This window comes from Cynoglossus semilaevis, chromosome 14 (genome assembly GCF_000523025.1).
Source record: "Cynoglossus semilaevis isolate Cse_v1.0 chromosome 14, Cse_v1.0, whole genome shotgun sequence".
NCBI lineage: Eukaryota > Metazoa > Chordata > Actinopteri > Pleuronectiformes > Cynoglossidae > Cynoglossus > Cynoglossus semilaevis.
The window spans coordinates 23,022,316-23,042,548 of NC_024320.1; the positions used below are offsets into that span (position 1 = coordinate 23,022,316).

At 39.8% G+C, this 20,233-nt stretch overlaps 1 protein-coding gene across 1 annotated transcript in view; it reads right to left on the reverse strand.

The window, feature by feature from the left end:
- The window catches only part of astn2 (astrotactin 2), a 220,838-nt gene that overhangs the window by 21,289 nt on the left and 179,316 nt on the right, over window positions 1-20,233 (reverse strand). Inside the window, exons 17-19 of the mRNA XM_025061990.1 lie at window positions 17,007-17,320; window positions 10,489-10,622; window positions 8,354-8,502 (exon numbers count right to left, since the gene is read on the reverse strand). Coding sequence (XP_024917758.1) covers window positions 8,354-8,502; window positions 10,489-10,622; window positions 17,007-17,320 — 597 coding nt within the window. The remainder of the gene's footprint in view (window positions 1-8,353; window positions 8,503-10,488; window positions 10,623-17,006; window positions 17,321-20,233) is intronic.

Genomic DNA, 20,233 nt, shown 5'->3' on the forward strand with positions numbered 1-20,233 from the left:
ACTGTTGGTATGTTACTGTGTCCCCACCTTCAACTCATTGTCAAGGTTGGGTCAGTTGTCTGAACTGAGATGATCTTAGAGCCTCTCCATAGACCTAATGGTGTAACGGTCAGATGGTGATGTAGCAGGTCATGTCATTAAACCACTACTAAGTGCTGACCATGCCGAGCGTGACTGACCGTAAAACAATGCAAAGTCTTCTCCATGAGCAGCCCATTGTTTTAGATGTAAAGGCTAAGTACTATGCTGATGACCTCCTCCATATTTGTCATATGTTGTTTTAATTACTTATCACTTATGCGTAAGAGTTCTAAAGAATCCAGGTCCTGGTAAGACCAGGTACACTACGGGGATCCTTGACCTAAGTCGGAATTCTGTTCCTACAGCGCATCGTAACTTGATTATCATAGTAAGTCAATACTCACTTCATATACGTAAGAACATGTCACTCAGCTATGCTAACACAGTGGTGACATCATATTCGAGGACAAAAAAAAAACATCAGAAGAGTCTGAATTACACTTTGTTTTTTTTTTGCCAAAAAAAAAAAACAAGAAAAAAAGCAAATGAAAGAAAGTCAATGTAGCAAAATCCAGTGTATTGCATATAACCAGCGAATGTAAACAAAGCCGTCTTCAGTGTATAGCACTGGGTAACGACGTATTCGTCTGCTCTGCTCACCAATAAGGTCTGCTGCGAAATGTGTTTTAATGCTGTACGAAAGAATGATGGAACAAGACTTTCCTAATACATTAATGGGAGATGTGATGTATCGGGAGACGCTGTAGGTCGAGGATGTTGTAAACCAAGCCGTTGAAATGTTGAGTTCTACTTTCAGGAAATGCAACTCACATGTGACAACAAAGACAAAAATAAAAGATGCCACATTCAGCTGTGTGTCTCAGCTGATACCAACCCCCCATTATCACACCTTGAGCATGGGTCTCACCCAACTCCCCTTTCACACTCTGACCAAGGTAAATGTGACATCCTGTCAATGGTTCACGGCGTGGACAGCTGCTTTGGTTTACAACAACTTTCTATTTAGGTATTGAGCGATTAATGGGCTGAATACAACGATGTCATAGCAATTAGCTGGAACTAAAGAAGAATCTCAGATGAGTCGTGAAAGGTCTTCAAGAAATCAACCCTTGTCGTTACTTCTCAATTGCTGAGGAATATACAATTTTATTATTTTATTTGTTTGGTCTTGTATTTTGAAAACTGCTGGTCTAGAATTAGAATTTGTACTTTTAATTTCAATCAATAAATACATTTCCAGATCATGTATCGATATACAATAGGGCTTAGTGTATGTAGATTGTATTCAGCTAGTTGAAACCAGCTCCTCTTCTTTTGTTCCTAATTCTTTCTCACACACTTAGCAATTTTTCTTTACTATATGCTCAAATTGTTTCAATAGCCATTAACAATTCTTAATCAAGGGGCTAACTGGAGAATGAGTCATTTGCTAATAGACCACTAGATGTTGCTTAATCATAACTTTAGGTTAACAGAGGAACTACCACACCTATACTATACACAACAAACTATCTATACTGCACTACTTTAGTAAATGCTCTATAGTCAACTGGTACAACAAGCTAATTTAGGCTCTGTTTTTACAAATCATTACCAATTAACGTTGAGACACATCAGTCTGCAGCTCCCCCTGCTGAAAATGTACTATGTAAGACCCCTACTCTTGAAGTATAAAATCTAGACTTCACAGAACACAGCAATACAGCAAGTATATATAGTATAGTATATAAATCCAAATGATAAACAGCGACGTCTGTGGAATAGCAACAGTACACAAAACAATAAATGACCTTCTTAGGTCTGTGACAGATTAACCTGGAGATGTTCGTTCCAGCCTTCTAAAAAAATTCCAAACTAAAAAATGTAAGAGAACTGTCAAGACACAGATGATTTCCAGTGCAGCATGGTTTTTCATATAAACATAAAGATCTGAGTACAGAGGCTCAGCTGGTCTTCATGCACATCAAAGCTTAAAGACTTATCTTCCAGCCACTGTTGACCTCTGAGCCAAGATTTGTGAGAGGCCAGGGAGACGCCTTCATGAAAAGATGGCCTTTTTGTCATAACTGTTGAGTGGGGGAGAGTGATCTGAGGGGATTAGCAATGCACTCCTGGCTGCTAATGGTTTATACAGATGTTAAAGGCACTACTGATGCTACAAAATGACCTAATCCCTCGGAAGTCTTCCAGCTCCACAATAAAGCACCTTTATCTAAAACAAAGTAAATAGAGGAATTGGTGAGAAAGTGAAAACAGTCTGAAAAAAATTAAACCTAGCGGTGCCTGGTTTCAGAGTCTGTGTGAGCTCGGAAAAGTTGGAAAACAAACAATGTATTTTTTCTTCACTTAACACTGAATGATCTCTTGAATGGAAATGTCAGTTTAATATTGTAATCTGTGCTGACAGCCAGACAGGAAGGTACTTTATTGAGGAAATAATGGCAGCCTAAGTCATTCATTTAATAAACAATGATGGATTTGTTTAGAGTCAGGCTTAGGTCAGGCAAGAAATTGACAAAGTGTAAGGCGTGGCCTTGGCAGAAATGGAATCAGCCATTGAGGAAAAAGCATCGATCTTTACACCACCCATCATAATGATGGAGCATTTATAAACTTTGGAAGACACTTCAGAACAGACTCAAACTTTGACTGAAATTTTCCACTTAGCCCTTCACGTTTACTGCCATAAAAGTGTGCATCTGTGTATTTAGCCAAGTTACAAACGGAGCAGTGACATCACCTCTCACATCAGCAACATGTATGAAAGATAAATTAGTCAATAGGAGGCCATTCACAACAAGGATTTCCAAGGACTGATTGCTCGGTGATTCATGCAGGAAGCATTTACTGGTGAAAAACCCAGGCTAAAGGCCCATTACATCATCAGCAACAGCTTATTGACATGGATAAAAGTGTCACCAAAGCTGTTGATAAACCTACGGCATTCCAAAGCAAATACATCACCTCATCGGCAGTGATAACCACAGTGACAACAGGGCTTTGGAGAGTTTCAAAAAACAACTAATCAGAACATATCTCAGTGGTGACGCCAAGTTTAACTGCAGTTCATGGGAGAACTAACCATCATCAGTTACTACACAAATAATCTGACTAAATTTAGGCATGGCGATTGGGTGCAGGGCATCATTTTTTTAATCCCTGATGCATCACTAGAATGTTAAAAATCTAAATATGTGAACTATTGTGGACAAAACTGTTGCTTTAACACAAGGGTTCCCCAATGTTTCCATGCCAAGGCCCCCCAAACTGCATTAGCCTCTAGACGGGGACCCACTTTGCAAACCTTTAGGATAAATGGTTATAAAAAAATAAAAATGTATATTTATATTTTTCCTTGATTTTTTTATATATGCTGCAGAAAAGAGTTTGGTTTCAAAACAGCTTGAACTAAACAAAAAGAAAAAAAAACTCAACACCCTGCATGCATTTATGGATTTTATAATTCTAATCATGATTAATTATCAAGACAGGACGTGATAATTCCTTACCATAAAATAATGTGAATAATCAGATTAAAATTGTTTGACATGTGATCTAAATATATAAACCAAAGTGATGCACACTGTATCTGAAACTAAGTCATTTTTTACAATCAGCACAGTCTCGGGAGCCAAAAATTACCATTCTTTTTTAAACATGTGACTGACCTTCAAAACCTCCAGGAGTGATTGTCCCCTCTGCCACCATAGTCTAGACAGCAGTGACACAGAAACATGGCTCTAAGGACTAGGGGACGGATCCAAGTGTCTGCATCTCTGTGCTCCCTGTCTGCCTTCTGCACAAGTGTGCACACGGCTAAATGTGTGTTTTCTGAGAGTGTGACGCATGGTAAGCATGGCTAAGCGTTTGTGTGTGTCAGTCTGTTTGTTTTCCTCCTTCAAACAATGGCCTAAAGCAGTGCGTCAGCTTGGCTATAGATTCAGATGCAGAGCCAGAATCTGTGATTCCATGTGACGAATGAAGTCATTCTCATGGATGCAAGAAGATGAAACTGCGTAATTCTTTTTTTTTTTTTTTTGCCTGGAACTAACTTCAATTCATAACTTAAAGGGACTTCTATTTCCTGATAATTTAGTATATTTATTTTTTAGTTTGACATAACTTCTCTTATTTGCGTGGTTTTTCTATTAACAGCACGATCAATAATGAACATTTGTCGTTCCTAGGTATAAATATCTGTGACTACTATATAGATAGGCCAAGCCAGGAGCAGATAACCAAGTATAGGCTACTTGGTTATAATGTTTCATTGGTATCATTCACCTACTGATCCCCAATGTAAATTTAAGCAGTAAATATATTCAGTGCTCACTGAGGAAGAAGTAGTACTGGTGGTCATAGTAATTAATAAAGCTAATGTAACTTTTAACTTGACTCAAAGGCCAAACATTTCATAGATTTATTAACATTGCTCACACCTAAGACAAACAAGTCATGTTCTATAGAATACGTAGAAGGAAAGTAGACTACTTTCCTTCTACTTATTCTATAGATTCCAAACTTTGGCATCTGAATAAGTATTGATTTTAACAGAATTATTGAAATCAGGTATCGGGCTCAATATTGATATCACTTGGATCAGTACCAGTGCGTTCCTACAGCACAAGTAAGTACTAGGTAAGATCAACCCTCAAATATTATTTTTGGGTCTTGCCTTAGTAAAATAGAGATAATTTTATCCTATAACTGCAGCATATCTTTAAAGAAACATTTCTGATGCTTTGTCCACTGTGGAGTGTGAATAACTTCACAGACAATCACACAGAACTTCTGTTGCCTTAGATTCTACTGATTATCATGGACATGTTGAATGATTCCGATCAGAGAAAAACAACAACTTTCTCCTGTTCACTGTTTCAGCCAGGACAGGCGTTCTTAACTTGAAGAAATGCACAGAACAAAAGACACATCATGACAATGGATCCTTGTACTCTCTATACACTATATGACTCAAATGTCTGGATTTATAGATGTGACTGGCACATAGCAGAGTGACTCACCCACACCATCTGCCCCTTCTACCTCACCTCTGCCAGCATGCCCATTCTAGTGGCCTGTATCCACCCTTTTTTGCTGGTGCCCACGCTTCATCACCACTGCTCCCAGGAATGATGAATGGTCTGTACATGCTTCGCAGTGATGAAAGCCAGCTTCAGACGGACCACCTCACTTCTCCACTATTATTAAGTTCCTGTCACCTTTGTGCTGTGGCAGCCGAGCTGAAGCCACTTACCTAACTCAGTGGCACAATGGTCAGAACCAGTCACACCATTGAACACCTTCTCTTTTCTCCTTGTCCGACTCCACTGTTCCCAAAGATGAAACTTTAATCTTATGTAACTTCGGACTTTTCATTTTGACTCTTGCCATTAATACAACAAATGGGGGCTGTAAAATGAATGTGTTTTATCATTTTTAAAGATTTAAAGATTAAACATATTTTAATAAATAAGCAGATTAATTGGGCACTGTATATCCTGTTATATTACTGTCAATATTCTTATCATAGCTCTATTACACAGTTAATACACATCGTTATTTGCACACACTGCTGGGAGAAGTCTTAAAATTAACCAACATGCCTCTGGCTTAAATTACTATCTTGATGGCTGGGCTTCAACTTCATTTGAGATGTCAAGCTACAAAAGTCTACGACTGACAAGCGGACTCAGACGACTGTCAACTCGATGTTGAGGAACTGTAGCCTGATTAATTGAGGACAACAACTTCAGTGGAGTTCTGACTTTCCTGAAGTTCTCTCAAGTTCTACAAGCCACCTGAAAGATTCAGAGTAATGATTCAAATTCACCAACCCTTTAAAATAAAATTCCAAGTTATACTTTTGTGTATTTATTTCAATTTTTTTCCATAATAATAATCACATTACGTGGAATAAAAACAATTAAAAACAGGTGTGAAACACAAACACCAACCTGCTGTTATTTGTCTTTCTTTCGCAGCAGTATACAGAAATGTTGTTGTATCGTGATTAATCCAAAGCTGTCTGTCATTGTACAGTTTAAAGTTTTACTTGTTTGACAGACCTACCACAAAAAAAATAGCTTTTGTGTTGCAACTCGAAACCCTTCTTTCACTAAGATCATTGCCTTTAAAACATTTACAGGACAGTTTATAAAACGTTTCCAAACACAGCTGGAAACAGAGTTCTCAGAGAGCACATTTATGTTTCTTTAATCACCATAACTCATATCAAATATAATGTGTTTCATTTAACAAGTATGCAAAACATGATGCAATATGAAGGCAGCAGGAAAGTTCTCACTACAAACTAATATGAACTTCCCTACAGTTAACTGTTCTTACAAGGCTGAAGGAATTAGCTCTTATCTTATATCTCATATTATCCTCTGTCATAGGCCCATTCAGGCCATGATCATGTGCTACTGGGTAAATAAACAAATATTCTTTGTTTGCACAGCCCTCCATTGTTAATGAGTTGTTAAAAATGTAAAAAAAATAAATAAATTTTGTTTTTACCTGTGTAGACGTCTGCCTCGGTCGAGTCTTCCATTCTTTTATGCTGGATAATATAGTCCGATATCTTGCAGCCAATCAGAGGCTCCACGTCCATCCACTCCACGGCCACCATTGTGCTCGAGGGCTCCAGATAAGGGGCCAGACGCAAACTAATTGAGTGATATGGACAACATGAGATTTAGAAATCAAAAAATCAAATCAATAATAAGTTGTCAAGACTTGCAAAGCTGAGAAATGTCACGTTAAACCTTGTGCATGCATGTGTCTAACGGTAAAGCCTTTAATTAAGAGTGGAAAAGTTGTGATCCAGTGAGGTAATTCCTGTGTCAGAGCAGAAACAGTCACTGTAGCCAACATCTTACTGGACATCAAGATGGCAAACAACAACTTCAAACAAAACAACATTCCAATGTCACCTGTTCTCCAGCAGTTTTCCCCCTGTTTTCTTTATTCCTCAATAGTGATAGAAGAACAGTATTTACATTCACCTGCCCTCCAGCTGTGTCTGGTACTGTGTCTGTTTGCGTGAGAGAGGCAGGGCATTCCTCCCGCATAAAAATCCACACCACGTTGTTTAGTCCTATTACACAAAAATAATAAGCAGTGTGGGATTTTTCAGGTCTTTGCTGGTCAAAGTGGGAGAGTTGGCCGCTGCAGCTTTCGTGCCACAGAAAGCATGACCAAAACTCTGGTTGTAAAACCACACCCTTCATCTCCAATTACAAAACCACAGTCCACAAACAAAATAACCATAAAAGCGTCTCAAACTACTTGTGCAACACTTGTGCTGCATAATATCAGTCTCCAGTATCAACACAAGTCAGAGTACACAGCACTTTTGGTAAAGGGTTGCATTGTATTAGCACTTTTTAAATAGCAGACAGATTACACAGTCTGGATTATACAGATGTTGCATCAAATAACTTTACCTCATGTCTGACACAGCATCTCTTCCTTTCACTTACAGCCACATGGGCCTCATCAAGATCAAATATTCCTATTCACTGACTTAAAAATGAGTAGAAATATTAATTCTTCATTTTAGAAACCATATGAAGTTCTACAAGCCACCTGAAAGATTCAGAGTAATGATTCAAATTCACCAACCCTTTAAAATAAAATTCCAAGTTATACTTTTGTGTATTTATTTCAATTTTTTTCCATAATAATAATCACATTACGTGGAATAAAAACAATTAAAAACAGGTGTGAAACACAAACACCAACCTGCTGTTATTTGTCTTTCTTTCGCAGCAGTATACAGAAATGTTGTTGTATCGTGATTAATCCAAAGCTGTCTGTCATTGTACAGTTTAAAGTTTTACTTGTTTGACAGACCTACCACAAAAAAAATAGCTTTTGTGTTGCAACTCGAAACCCTTCTTTCACTAAGATCATTGCCTTTAAAACATTTACAGGACAGTTTATAAAACGTTTCCAAACACAGCTGGAAACAGAGTTCTCAGAGAGCACATTTATGTTTCTTTAATCACCATAACTCATATCAAATATAATGTGTTTCATTTAACAAGTATGCAAAACATGATGCAATATGAAGGCAGCAGGAAAGTTCTCACTACAAACTAATATGAACTTCCCTACAGTTAACTGTTCTTACAAGGCTGAAGGAATTAGCTCTTATCTTATATCTCATATTATCCTCTGTCATAGGCCCATTCAGGCCATGATCATGTGCTACTGGGTAAATAAACAAATATTCTTTGTTTGCACAGCCCTCCATTGTTAATGAGTTGTTAAAAATGTAAAAAAAATAAATAAATTTTGTTTTTACCTGTGTAGACGTCTGCCTCGGTCGAGTCTTCCATTCTTTTATGCTGGATAATATAGTCCGATATCTTGCAGCCAATCAGAGGCTCCACGTCCATCCACTCCACGGCCACCATTGTGCTCGAGGGCTCCAGATAAGGGGCCAGACGCAAACTAATTGAGTGATATGGACAACATGAGATTTAGAAATCAAAAAATCAAATCAATAATAAGTTGTCAAGACTTGCAAAGCTGAGAAATGTCACGTTAAACCTTGTGCATGCATGTGTCTAACGGTAAAGCCTTTAATTAAGAGTGGAAAAGTTGTGATCCAGTGAGGTAATTCCTGTGTCAGAGCAGAAACAGTCACTGTAGCCAACATCTTACTGGACATCAAGATGGCAAACAACAACTTCAAACAAAACAACATTCCAATGTCACCTGTTCTCCAGCAGTTTTCCCCCTGTTTTCTTTATTCCTCAATAGTGATAGAAGAACAGTATTTACATTCACCTGCCCTCCAGCTGTGTCTGGTACTGTGTCTGTTTGCGTGAGAGAGGCAGGGCATTCCTCCCGCATAAAAATCCACACCACGTTGTTTAGTCCTATTACACAAAAATAATAAGCAGTGTGGGATTTTTCAGGTCTTTGCTGGTCAAAGTGGGAGAGTTGGCCGCTGCAGCTTTCGTGCCACAGAAAGCATGACCAAAACTCTGGTTGTAAAACCACACCCTTCATCTCCAATTACAAAACCACAGTCCACAAACAAAATAACCATAAAAGCGTCTCAAACTACTTGTGCAACACTTGTGCTGCATAATATCAGTCTCCAGTATCAACACAAGTCAGAGTACACAGCACTTTTGGTAAAGGGTTGCATTGTATTAGCACTTTTTAAATAGCAGACAGATTACACAGTCTGGATTATACAGATGTTGCATCAAATAACTTTACCTCATGTCTGACACAGCATCTCTTCCTTTCACTTACAGCCACATGGGCCTCATCAAGATCAAATATTCCTATTCACTGACTTAAAAATGAGTAGAAATATTAATTCTTCATTTTAGAAACCATATGACACTGATCATCAACTGGTGGCGGGCTCCATCGGGCCCAATCCAGCATGCACTGATCATCAACTGGTGACCTGCGGGCTCCATCGGGCCCAATCCAGCATGCTACTGGTTTCATCAAATAACAATGTTAGACAAAAGTAAAAAGATTTTTATTTTATTTTATCTTAGTGTTTGGCCCCAAGGTGTTTTTTCAGAAACATTCTGACCCTGTGACAAATATATTTGGAGACCCCTGGTCTCCCCATGGTCTATTGGTTGCAGTTATTTAAATATATAAAAAAACATTCCCTGAAATTTTGTTATGAACCCTGACATAAAACTCACTGACCCACAACCTCTCACCCAAGTCAGTTAGATCCTGTTGATCGAAAGGGAAACATTAAATGGAATGGAGTACTTGTTTATGTATCACTGTATCTTTTCCCTGTATTTATTACAGCACGTCTGAAATGGAGAAATATTTGACAGTATGAATTAGATTATAGTTGACATGTGGACACAAGTCCGTAAGGAATTATTACAGTGGCTGCAAATGTCTTTAGGTCTTGGACCCCAGCAGGCTCTCTCACAGCAATACATTATTTCAGCCTCATTAAGCTTTCAACATAATTCAAGGGGGGGGGGGGGGCTGCAATTAATGTTAGCATCCATTCAATACTGCAGCAAACTCAAATGTATACTTGGCATCATTAAAATTACTTGAAATGCTTTAATTACAGCCTGATTTTTAATGTATTTCCCATTTAACTTAGTGTTTAAAAGTTTTTTGGTTGAAGTGGATGACTCACTACAGCCTCTGAGGTATTATTAGGGCACTTGAATGAAAGTGTGTTCTTTCAGAGGGGTCTAAGTGCTGACTGACAGTTATTAGAACTTTGGGGATTGTACTTTTGTCTACAACTTTCTCAAGTGTCTCGGGAGTCCGTGTGTATGTGCGACTTGTGCGTGCATGCCTCTGTATGTGTGTTTATGTGAGTGTGTGTGTGTACATACAGTGTGTCTGGAGTGCATCAGTGCATGCAGCTATGAAGCTTTTCCTGTGCATGAAATCCTAGGTGTCATGGTGTCACCTCACACTTACATGGGCTGCCTGAGCGGGCTGCAGTTAGGCAGGCCATCTTTGCTGAAGGCACTCAGGTCACAGCGACACCAGTTATCAATGACATCGCCCTTTCCGGCACACCAGTATGAGCTCATTGTGGCGCTCTTGAAGGCCTGCAAAGGGTAACAGGTGAGAGAAATGCAATTATCTCCTGGAACATGCACTCCCTGTCCATCTATGCCTCCCCCTCCCCCATCTCCAAACCTGCCCACCTCCACACACAGCCACATATGCATACTTCATTCTGCATGACGACATTCCTCCTTAAGGCTCCTCTTACATGGATTATAAGAGCATAAGTGTCAGATCTGAACTTTCTTTAATATCTGCTGAACAGAGTAAGGGGTTTCCAAAAAGTCCTCTTCTATTATCTCTTTCTCATAGTCTGTCTCACACACACATACACACACAGAGTGACCTTTTCATATCCAACGTTCCCAATTACCGGAGAGCAGGAACATCTTACTAATATCGACAAGCTTACAGTGTGATATCGTAGATGCACTGTGACTTTTATGATGGAGGTGTGAAAGCTGTGACACTCCCTGCCTCCGTCACTCTATTCGCCTGTTTGTGTGTGTAGGTGTGTGTGCCTATCAGTCTGCGCAGCTGTCGGTCTGTCTGTGAGCGGGATGGAGGGGGCGGGTAGGGAGATGTTAGGAGATGATGTCATCTCCTAACATCTCCTTCTGCTGCTTCATTAACTGGTGAAAGAAAAATCAAAGACAGACGCTCAGTCATTCTCTGAAAGGGAGAAAAACGCCAATATAACCGTCAAAGTAATAAAGTATAATGTCAGGGCTTTCCCTAAAGACACAGAAATGATATAGAGTGAGTTCAAGGGAGTTCACCAGCTTTCTGGCTCCCTGCTCACACTATGGATCAATGGAGAGCTCTGATATTTATGGGGTATGAGCGGCTGGTAATGCTGCCTCATACAGACAGCTTTGGAGATGTGCTTGATCATGGTCACAAAAATAGGACAATAGAATCATGTGGAAACATTATCACTGAGTACCAGCCATCCAACAATGTGGGGAGAAGAGCCACTCCTTTATTCCAATTCACCGTGACTTTCACTGATCCTAAAGCAAAGGAGTAGACAAGACCACAAACATCAGACATCAGTAGGGAATCCATGGTCTCGCTCTCTCACAAGCACACACACACACACACACACACACACACACAGTACAATTAAAAATTGATTTCCTCAAGTGCTTTTTTCATGTTATGGGAGAAATACAAAGGCAGATGTCTGCACTGTGCTGTTTAGTGAACATGACATTTGAGATGACTTTGGGCAAAGTCCTGACCAGAAATGCACAAGGTTTGGCTAAAAAAAATCTTGGGGTATGCAACCCAGTTAGGATGTTGCTGATGTTAGGATTTAGGAGTTGTTAGCTTTAAGGAAGACTCAACAGACCCTTCATGGGAACTGACATCCTGTACTACTTGTTTTTATTCAAGGCACAGGATCTGGTGGGTGAGAACAACCTTAACTAGCAGTTAGAGCGGGCAAGAGTGAGAAAATAACCACAGAGGCTGAGAAGACCAAAGGAGAGAAAACCAAAAGAAGGACCTGAAAAAGTAAATTCCCATGCTGTCTACGTAACTTTGGAAATCTTGACCAAGCAAAGCTTCTTTGTTACAAATCCTCTCACAGAAGCCTTTAAATGTACCCTTTGATTAATAACTCCATGGCCTAATGGGCAAAGGTTATTTTTAGATGCTTGAACTGATATGACCCACTGCTCAGAAATCAACAGCAACTGGGGTTTCGCCACCTTCTGCCAGGGCCAAGCAGACCCAGACACAAAATGAATCAGAAACACTGGGACTCAAGGTCTTTGCATGCACACAGACTAGACAAATATGAGAAATGACCTCCACTGCCAGGGACAGGAGAGAGAAAAAAACCACAGGATCGACGTGCATTTACCATCACCAGATTCCTAGAAAAACCCCATATGGGTCTGTGCGCTTGATTGCTTGGCTGCACATGTGAAAAATAGACAAAGCGATTACCACCGTGTTTATGTTTGAAGAGTAATCCAAGCCAGTCTCTACTGGGTAAACAGGGAATCTAGTTGTGGTTTACAGAATAAGCTGGGGGTTGGGTGGGGGCACGAGGGGCCGCAATGGAGATGACGACTTTAGAAAAAGCAAGAAGGAGTAGTATAGAATCGTATGTCAAGTGTTTGGTAGTGAGGATACGGATATTTCCCAATGTTTAAAGAAAAAAAGGGGCCAGTGAGGCCAGGCTCAGGAGAGAATTCTAGTTACTAGATACCCTCACTTTTATTGATTAGGAAAGATCATGCATTTCCCAGAACACTGTGGATCCATATACAGTACACGGTACTGGCCAGAAAGGTTAGAAAACAAGCCTTAGTTTTCTCTGTGCATCAAATGGAACAGCAAGTGTTTTGACAGGAAGGTCCAATCTGAGCAATGACTGTAACAGCGTAGGACAGATTCTGTGCCGTCATGACAGATTTTTTTTCAGGAATCAGTGACGTCCCCATGGTTACAAGATCTTTTCCACTCACAAATATGCCCCAATTCATCTCCATTGACCTTATCAATACTGAACAAATCGAGCTGAAATGCAATCACCCCCCGCTTCGAAAACAAGACAAGATCAGTAAACAACAGCGCCACTGAGGATCAGCAGCAACTCCGACCAATTCCAAGCCTTTACGTCATTTCGGTCTAGCAGACTCACTGGCACCAAAATACTATTTGGACCCTTCACTTTCATAGAACTCAGTCATGACTTACAAGAAGGCAAAGGAGGCCATCGTGACCTCTAGAATGCATTAATCTGTTTGTCTAGTCTTAGCTGACCACATTACTGTCTGTCTTCAGAGGCTAATACATGAAAACACTGGCCAGCTGGCCTGCAGTATTGATTTATAAAATGATCACCAGTGGTTGAAAAGGGTCTAAGTCAGCACAAACAGGACACCATCAATGGTGACCTAAGTGTGTGTGCGTGCACGCACGATTACGTTTATGTGGCTCTTCCAATCACTCAAGGCTAATGGCGTTAACCAACGCTGCTCCTAGGAACCTTATCAAAAGTAGTACTTCCAGGAAATTGGACACTAGGGGCAGATGTAGGGTTGGTTCACTCAGAGGTTGATGGGGGATTGCAACGTAACCGACAAACCTTTAACCAGCAGGTACTGTGTCGGGGGCAGCCAATTCTGTCTGAAATGTTATTCTAATATAAGCTGACATTTTCAAAGGAAATCAATCGGCCCCAGAGGCCGGCTGTTTTTTTTTAATATATTTCTTACTAAACCAATTCATAAGTCACTATCAACATAGCCAACACAAAAAAGATCTAGCATTAGGAACAAGACAGCAAAACTATGTTTTGTGTTTCACTATAGAGTAAACATATGAACTTAAATTGTTCTAGCAAAGATAAAAAATGAATGACCTCCCTGTAAATACTTGCTACAGTTCTCTCAAACAGGATTTTGAAAATATGGATATGAAAGCACTCAAAGCCTAACATTGTTAAACTCGACTGATGCAGGAACTTTGCACTTGTAGTGATATTTTGAGCATGTTTAGAGGCAGGAAGCACAAGCTAACAACTTGCCCCATTAGGTTTAAATTTTAACCCACAATTACTATGATTTTTTTTTATTTTATTGCCTTTTGGTGCTTGTGGTCATTAAAATGTTATGCAACTTATGGAGATCATGGAAGCATCATCTCACTCTCTGATCCAATAGTCTGAGTGACATTTTGAACACTTTCTATTAACAAATCACTTTGTTTGTTCTGTAGATGCTGCTCTGTGCACCTCCAGCCCCTTGGAAAAAAGTATTCTAGACCACACCCCTGGAAATAACTGCAGTGTTGCGTTATCGTGAGAGCATGACGGTGGCAGCTTGGCAAGATATAAAGCATTCAAACCCATTAGACTCATAAGCAATTTGTTGAAAAGGTTTGCCGTAATTCAGTCACAGCAACACAGGACATGGGACCACTGGCCGGGTCCACAGACGTTAGCTTATTTATTTATCCACTAAGGTATTTTTCTCTGGCACTAAAACAGGGAAGTAAGTGTGCATGTTTTTTCGTGCACAGAAGGCCTGTCAGCAAGACCACCTCAGTTGAGCGTAGGTAAAATCCAACATTGGTTTCGATCAAAACCAGGCCAACGTCAGGTTTAAACTAGCCAAACAGGATGGCAGACAGTAACAGTGAATACCAGGACAAGGAAAAGGAAAACTTGAAACCTCTTTTTTTCTTAAATGTAGACAACTTTAGTGAAACTATATGAACAACTGATGGATAAATTAGAAATCTTTGTGATTGTCTTGATCTTCAATGCAAAGTTGGACCTATGATAGACTGACATACTGTCCATCTTCTTCCGATGCTTGTTAGAGCTTTTGGGGGGGGGGGGGTCTTCTTTTCACCTTTTTCAACCTCGTTGGCAGATTTTTTTTTTTCCCAAAACAAGGTAAATTAACTAAATATAAGAATATTTAGTTTGTTTCATGAGCTCCTTTTCAGTGCTTTTTGCAACTTATTTAAGTTTCCATTTACTTTACCCTTTCCAGACCTGGTAATGTGGTCTTTCTGCAAAAAACTTTGATTTACATGATACCAACCCTCCACCATAGGCCTAATAATGAGGAGATTGATAGGATGGGGACATGACACATTCTATCAAAGAGTCAGGAAGTCAGTGAGAGGCCACTGAAACATGCATGTACCTAAAAAGGGAGTGAAGGTCCAAAAAGGAGTGACAGCTATATAAAGACCAGTGGTGGGGGCACACACGCACACGTGCACTCGGAAAAAGAAATTCATTTAAGTATGACCTCAGCCTTACTAATCAAGAGATTTTTCAATTATATGTCTGTTCTATTTTCATTGCATCAGCAAGTTTTAGTTAACAAAAGGGAACTCATTTGAGAGAAAGCTTTTTGTAACATGGTAGACGTTATTATGTGGTATGTATGTATGTCCATGGACCATGTAGTTTTAAATAAGAGTGTGGGGACAAAAGCCCATGAATGGGGAAAAGAGGAGAAGGAGGAGGAGTAAGAAGAAGGAGGAGGAGATGCGCAAAGAAAGCAGGAGTGACAGAAGGGGAGAGAGAAATGATTGATTGCATTTAAAGATGCACGATGTAGTGTGTTGTGTTGTGTTGTGTTGTGCGTCTCTAATGCGATATACTGTATGTATGTCCCTTTTAAAGTATGGCCGAAGTGGCTGCAGCCAGGAGAAGAAGAAAGAGAGGAGTGGAGTGATGGACTCCCCGCCCTCTCCAAAGGTCGATGACATCAATAAGAAGCTAATAATCCTGCCTCGAGCTTCCTCAGAGGGGCATGCCGGAGCAATCCACTGCAGTCTAACCCTTCTCCTCCTCCTCATACATCTCACTCCCCACATCCCCAGAAGACCATGGGTTGGGTAGGGGGAGGCAGCGAGAGCGATGGATACAGAGGTGTTTTGAAAGAGAGGAAAAAGCGACATTTTGCTCTTCCTCACGTTTAGCTATCGATGAGGCCCACTAGGGACCGTCTGCTATTGATTGTGTCTTCTTTTCTTTGGCACTGTGGCACTAGTTATGGGTACATAGAGCAGGCTTTGCACACATACACACACTTGCCCTCCCCCTCTCAGTTATCACTGTAGCCTGCAGTAAGGTAAAGCAATTAGATGACGCTTAATTAGAAGGGGCGTATTAGAAAGAACAGGTCTGCTTTCAATGGTGTGTATATACATACGTGTATGGTATGAGTCACCGGTTCTGTTTTATCTTATACATGATTAGAAGGAGGAGGTGAAGGAGGAGGTGGAGGAGGAGGAGAGTCAATGTCAAGACACGTCAGAAATCCCAACACAGGAACATGTGGTCAACTAAATGTGAAATTAATCCAGGGACCGTTTCTAAATGATTTAATATTACATTTATTTTGCGCACGTAGATCCACTGACTTATTAACTAATGGTCATTTGGCTGATATTACTTGACCGTGAACATTTGTGTAGAAACGCACACACACTGTCACACACACACGCACATATATATGTGTATATACATCACACACATTGATTTCCCCACAAGCGAAAACCATGATGTCATCCTTTTTGTGCCCTCTGTATTACAGTGTGCATTACCAACGGCCACAGTTAACCAACTGATGCCATCTTGAGGTGAAGTTTTACAACTGCATCAGGTGAATGACTATGAACATGGGAAATAATGGGAAGAAAGTGCCATTCCATCACCAAGAGTAGGATGGAAAGTACATTAAGATTTAAATTAAATCTTAAACTATTTTTGTTCTGGGTATGTTTTAAATTTATATTTTTGGTATGAATTTAACCTTATGGATTTGTTATTCAATCTTAACATCAAACATTTGTGTTTCTACTTATATCGCTAGAGTTTATTTTTAATCAGTGTTTTATATAATGTTGTCAAACACACACAGACACTCAGGCAACTTTTTCACCTCTTTGGTGACATTGTCCTGAACCAGACTGTATAGCGGCACCACGCGGCTGACTTCCAGCAGCACAGGTATGGGCGAGGGCTGCTCTCCGCTTCTGCTGTTACTCATGCGGCCTCTGCCCGTCACTCCACCCGTCACGGCTTGGTGATGGCACAGGTGGCAGCCTGTTGGACAACTGCCTTTTTCCTCGCAGCGGATTTCCACACCGTCCACGATGTCGTCAGAAAGCAGCTGGCTTTTCTGCAGTGCAGAGAGGTAGCTGATGAATGGAACCGACTTCAGTTCTCGCCGTCCAACTCCCTGTTCCGTTGCCTCTGTGAAAGGGCAGCCATGAAACAGTAAAAAAAAAAAATTTAATAAGGGTGAAAACAAAACATGTTTCGCCAAATGTGCTTTTCCTTCGACTTTAACAAACGTTTAAAACGCAGAATATTTTCCTAAATTGTTAGGGAAACCCCGCTCATTAAACAGATTACGAGACTTTGTTTAAGGGAGCGAGGAAATTTCACAGGTCCCTCAAGTGTGGACAGACTCGGCATCTGGATTTGTTTTACTTGCTACAAAGGAGAAGAGTGGAAAAAACAAACAACAACTAATCCCTTACTGTCATCGACTTCACAGGCAAAGGATAGATGGCTCAACGGGGAGGGGGGGAGTGGGTGTCCCTGGCTTCTTCTCCTATGTCAATTAACCACGGTTTAATGCTCCCACTGGAGTTCGAGGGAATTTATTTTCATCTTTTCCCCTTTCAGACGACAGACCAACTCACTGAAGGAAGTCAAAGAGGCAGAAGCAGGAGTTCACATTGGTCACGTGACACACTGACGTAGACACTCCATATGTGTGGATTTGGCAGCGTTTGGCAGTGTTCTCTGTTTGTAATCTGTCGTCTTTACAAGAATATACGACACGTGTGCGGAGCGGAGTTAATAATTAATTTACTAGTTAATAATTAGATTACTTGCTATGTGACATACGAAAAACAACATTAAAAGTCTCTCAACTAAGAAAAAAGCAAAGCTATACCGCTGTAAGCATATCAACTAGTGTTGTCTGCGTATTTTACTGACCGATAACGAGTTCCAGTACCGATACTTCCTTAGGTTCGGTTTCACAAAATATGCAATGAACTGGAAATCATTGAAATACAGGTGAGACGTTAAGTGTGTAGGCTTGAGCTCAATCAATATCACAGCTCAATTAATAGCATGGATATAAATATGTATGTTTGTATTTTAATGACATTCTATTAATTAAAAACATGTTTTGAAAAGGCAAAACTTTATGCAAAGTGCACAGATAAAAGCCAAACAGTCATGGCTACAAGTTGTCAATATATTTATCTAACAAATCCTATATTGGAGATAGTGTGGAGAAGTGTGTACAAATGTAAAGTGCACATCGGGTCGATGTAACTCACACGGCCTCAGAACAAAACACAGACATGACCCCTGTCCTCAACTACAGCTATGAACTTTGTCGTGTTTATACGCGAGTGGGGAAATTGAGTCTTGAATACGTCGTGATGGATGTCCTGGTGGCATGTTCTCTGTGTAGGTCTGTGAGACACCAGCATGTAGTTGAAAGGGTGGGTGGTAACTTAATGTTCAGCAGTATGTAAACAGGCTGGAGGGGTGGCCCCCACAGTCCAATTATATCCATGTCTTGAAACAACACAGACCCAGAAAAACGCTGCTGTCACTTTCTCAACACTAAGACCGTGCGAGTCACTGTGGCATTTCTGCTTGTATCTGGAGTCACAACAAAAACATTAACATTCACATTATTAACTACAATGAACTAGTTCAATGTGTTGTTTAGTAAAGTACAGAAAAGGAAAAGAAAGAAAAAAACAATAGAAACAATCATTGGCTTTATCATGATCCTTGTATATACAACCGTCTCCTAATTCATTACCTTTGTTTATTACTTTGAGAATCTGAGGTCACTCAGAAACATGCTGTGTTTGTCTCTCTGTGTTTAAGCAACATTCAGTTTCATTCAAATCTGATCAACACCCTTCACAAGGACACATTAAACTGGACCACATGCATTTGTGGTTGGTTAAAGGAGGGGCCTGTCATTTTCTTTCTTTATAAACCACCACAGCTCTTTGCTGTCTGGTATGAATGTAATGTTTATGCAACACTTGTCTGTCATCAGACACTGGATAAAAGATGAATGGAGTGTATTTCCTTTGCCATTGATCTCACCCCGCCCTTGTTAATTAAAATGTCTTTGTAGACTGGTTGCAGTATAATTACTCATCGGGGAGAAGTCCACTCTGACCGAGATTATGTTGCCTGGGCAACAACAACAAGGTGTTACATACCTTCCATAGCAATTTCACACCGATGCTGTTGGATATGGTTGCTGTTGGCATTGTTGATTTTGCTTTACGGAAACAGCAGCATGTGCTAGATGTACCATGGCTTTCCTATTTTTTACAAATACTTGTTATATCTAAACTAAGGTACTAAATATTTTACAGCCTTATAGCTAAAAATAAATACACACATTGAATGTAAGACAATGTTTAACATAGCAAAGTATACAAAAAGTAAATTTTATCAGATAATTTGACTTGTTTTAAAACAAAGGAACAAGAAGGGGAGTATAGAAAAGCAAAAAAAACAAACAAAAACTAAACTAAAACACCACTGCAGCTTATGTACTGTACGGACAGAAAACAGATAGTACAGATATCTGAGATGTCTGTACTAGTCGTCTACTAGAATTGTCGTATTCTGACATCTAGTGGCCTATCTATGAAATTACTAGACGTCTCAAATAGGCATATATTTCAATTTTCAAAACAAATGTATAAATTGAATATCCCTCAAATTATTGGAAGTGACAGTGTAAATTAATGCAAGATATTCGAATATACGCAGCTCAATTAAGAAAAATATTCAGGTTAAAACAAGCTAAGTTAGAAACGTTTTAGTTTGCACAACACTAGAAAACACTACCACATAACAGATGACCGGCCATGACAAGAATACAAATAAAAACGAAAGGGATTTTTTTTAAAGGTGTTTATCGCTGTATGTAGGAATTAGACAGTAGTCCAGTCTCCATTATAAACTGTGCTGCCCACTCCCCTACAGTGTGGGAAGTAAATTCAAACTTTTACTTACAAGTACATTTAACGCAGATTAACTTATTATGATGTTTATTGTAGGTAGGAAATGTCCTTATAACACTGTTTTTCTATTTGAATATAA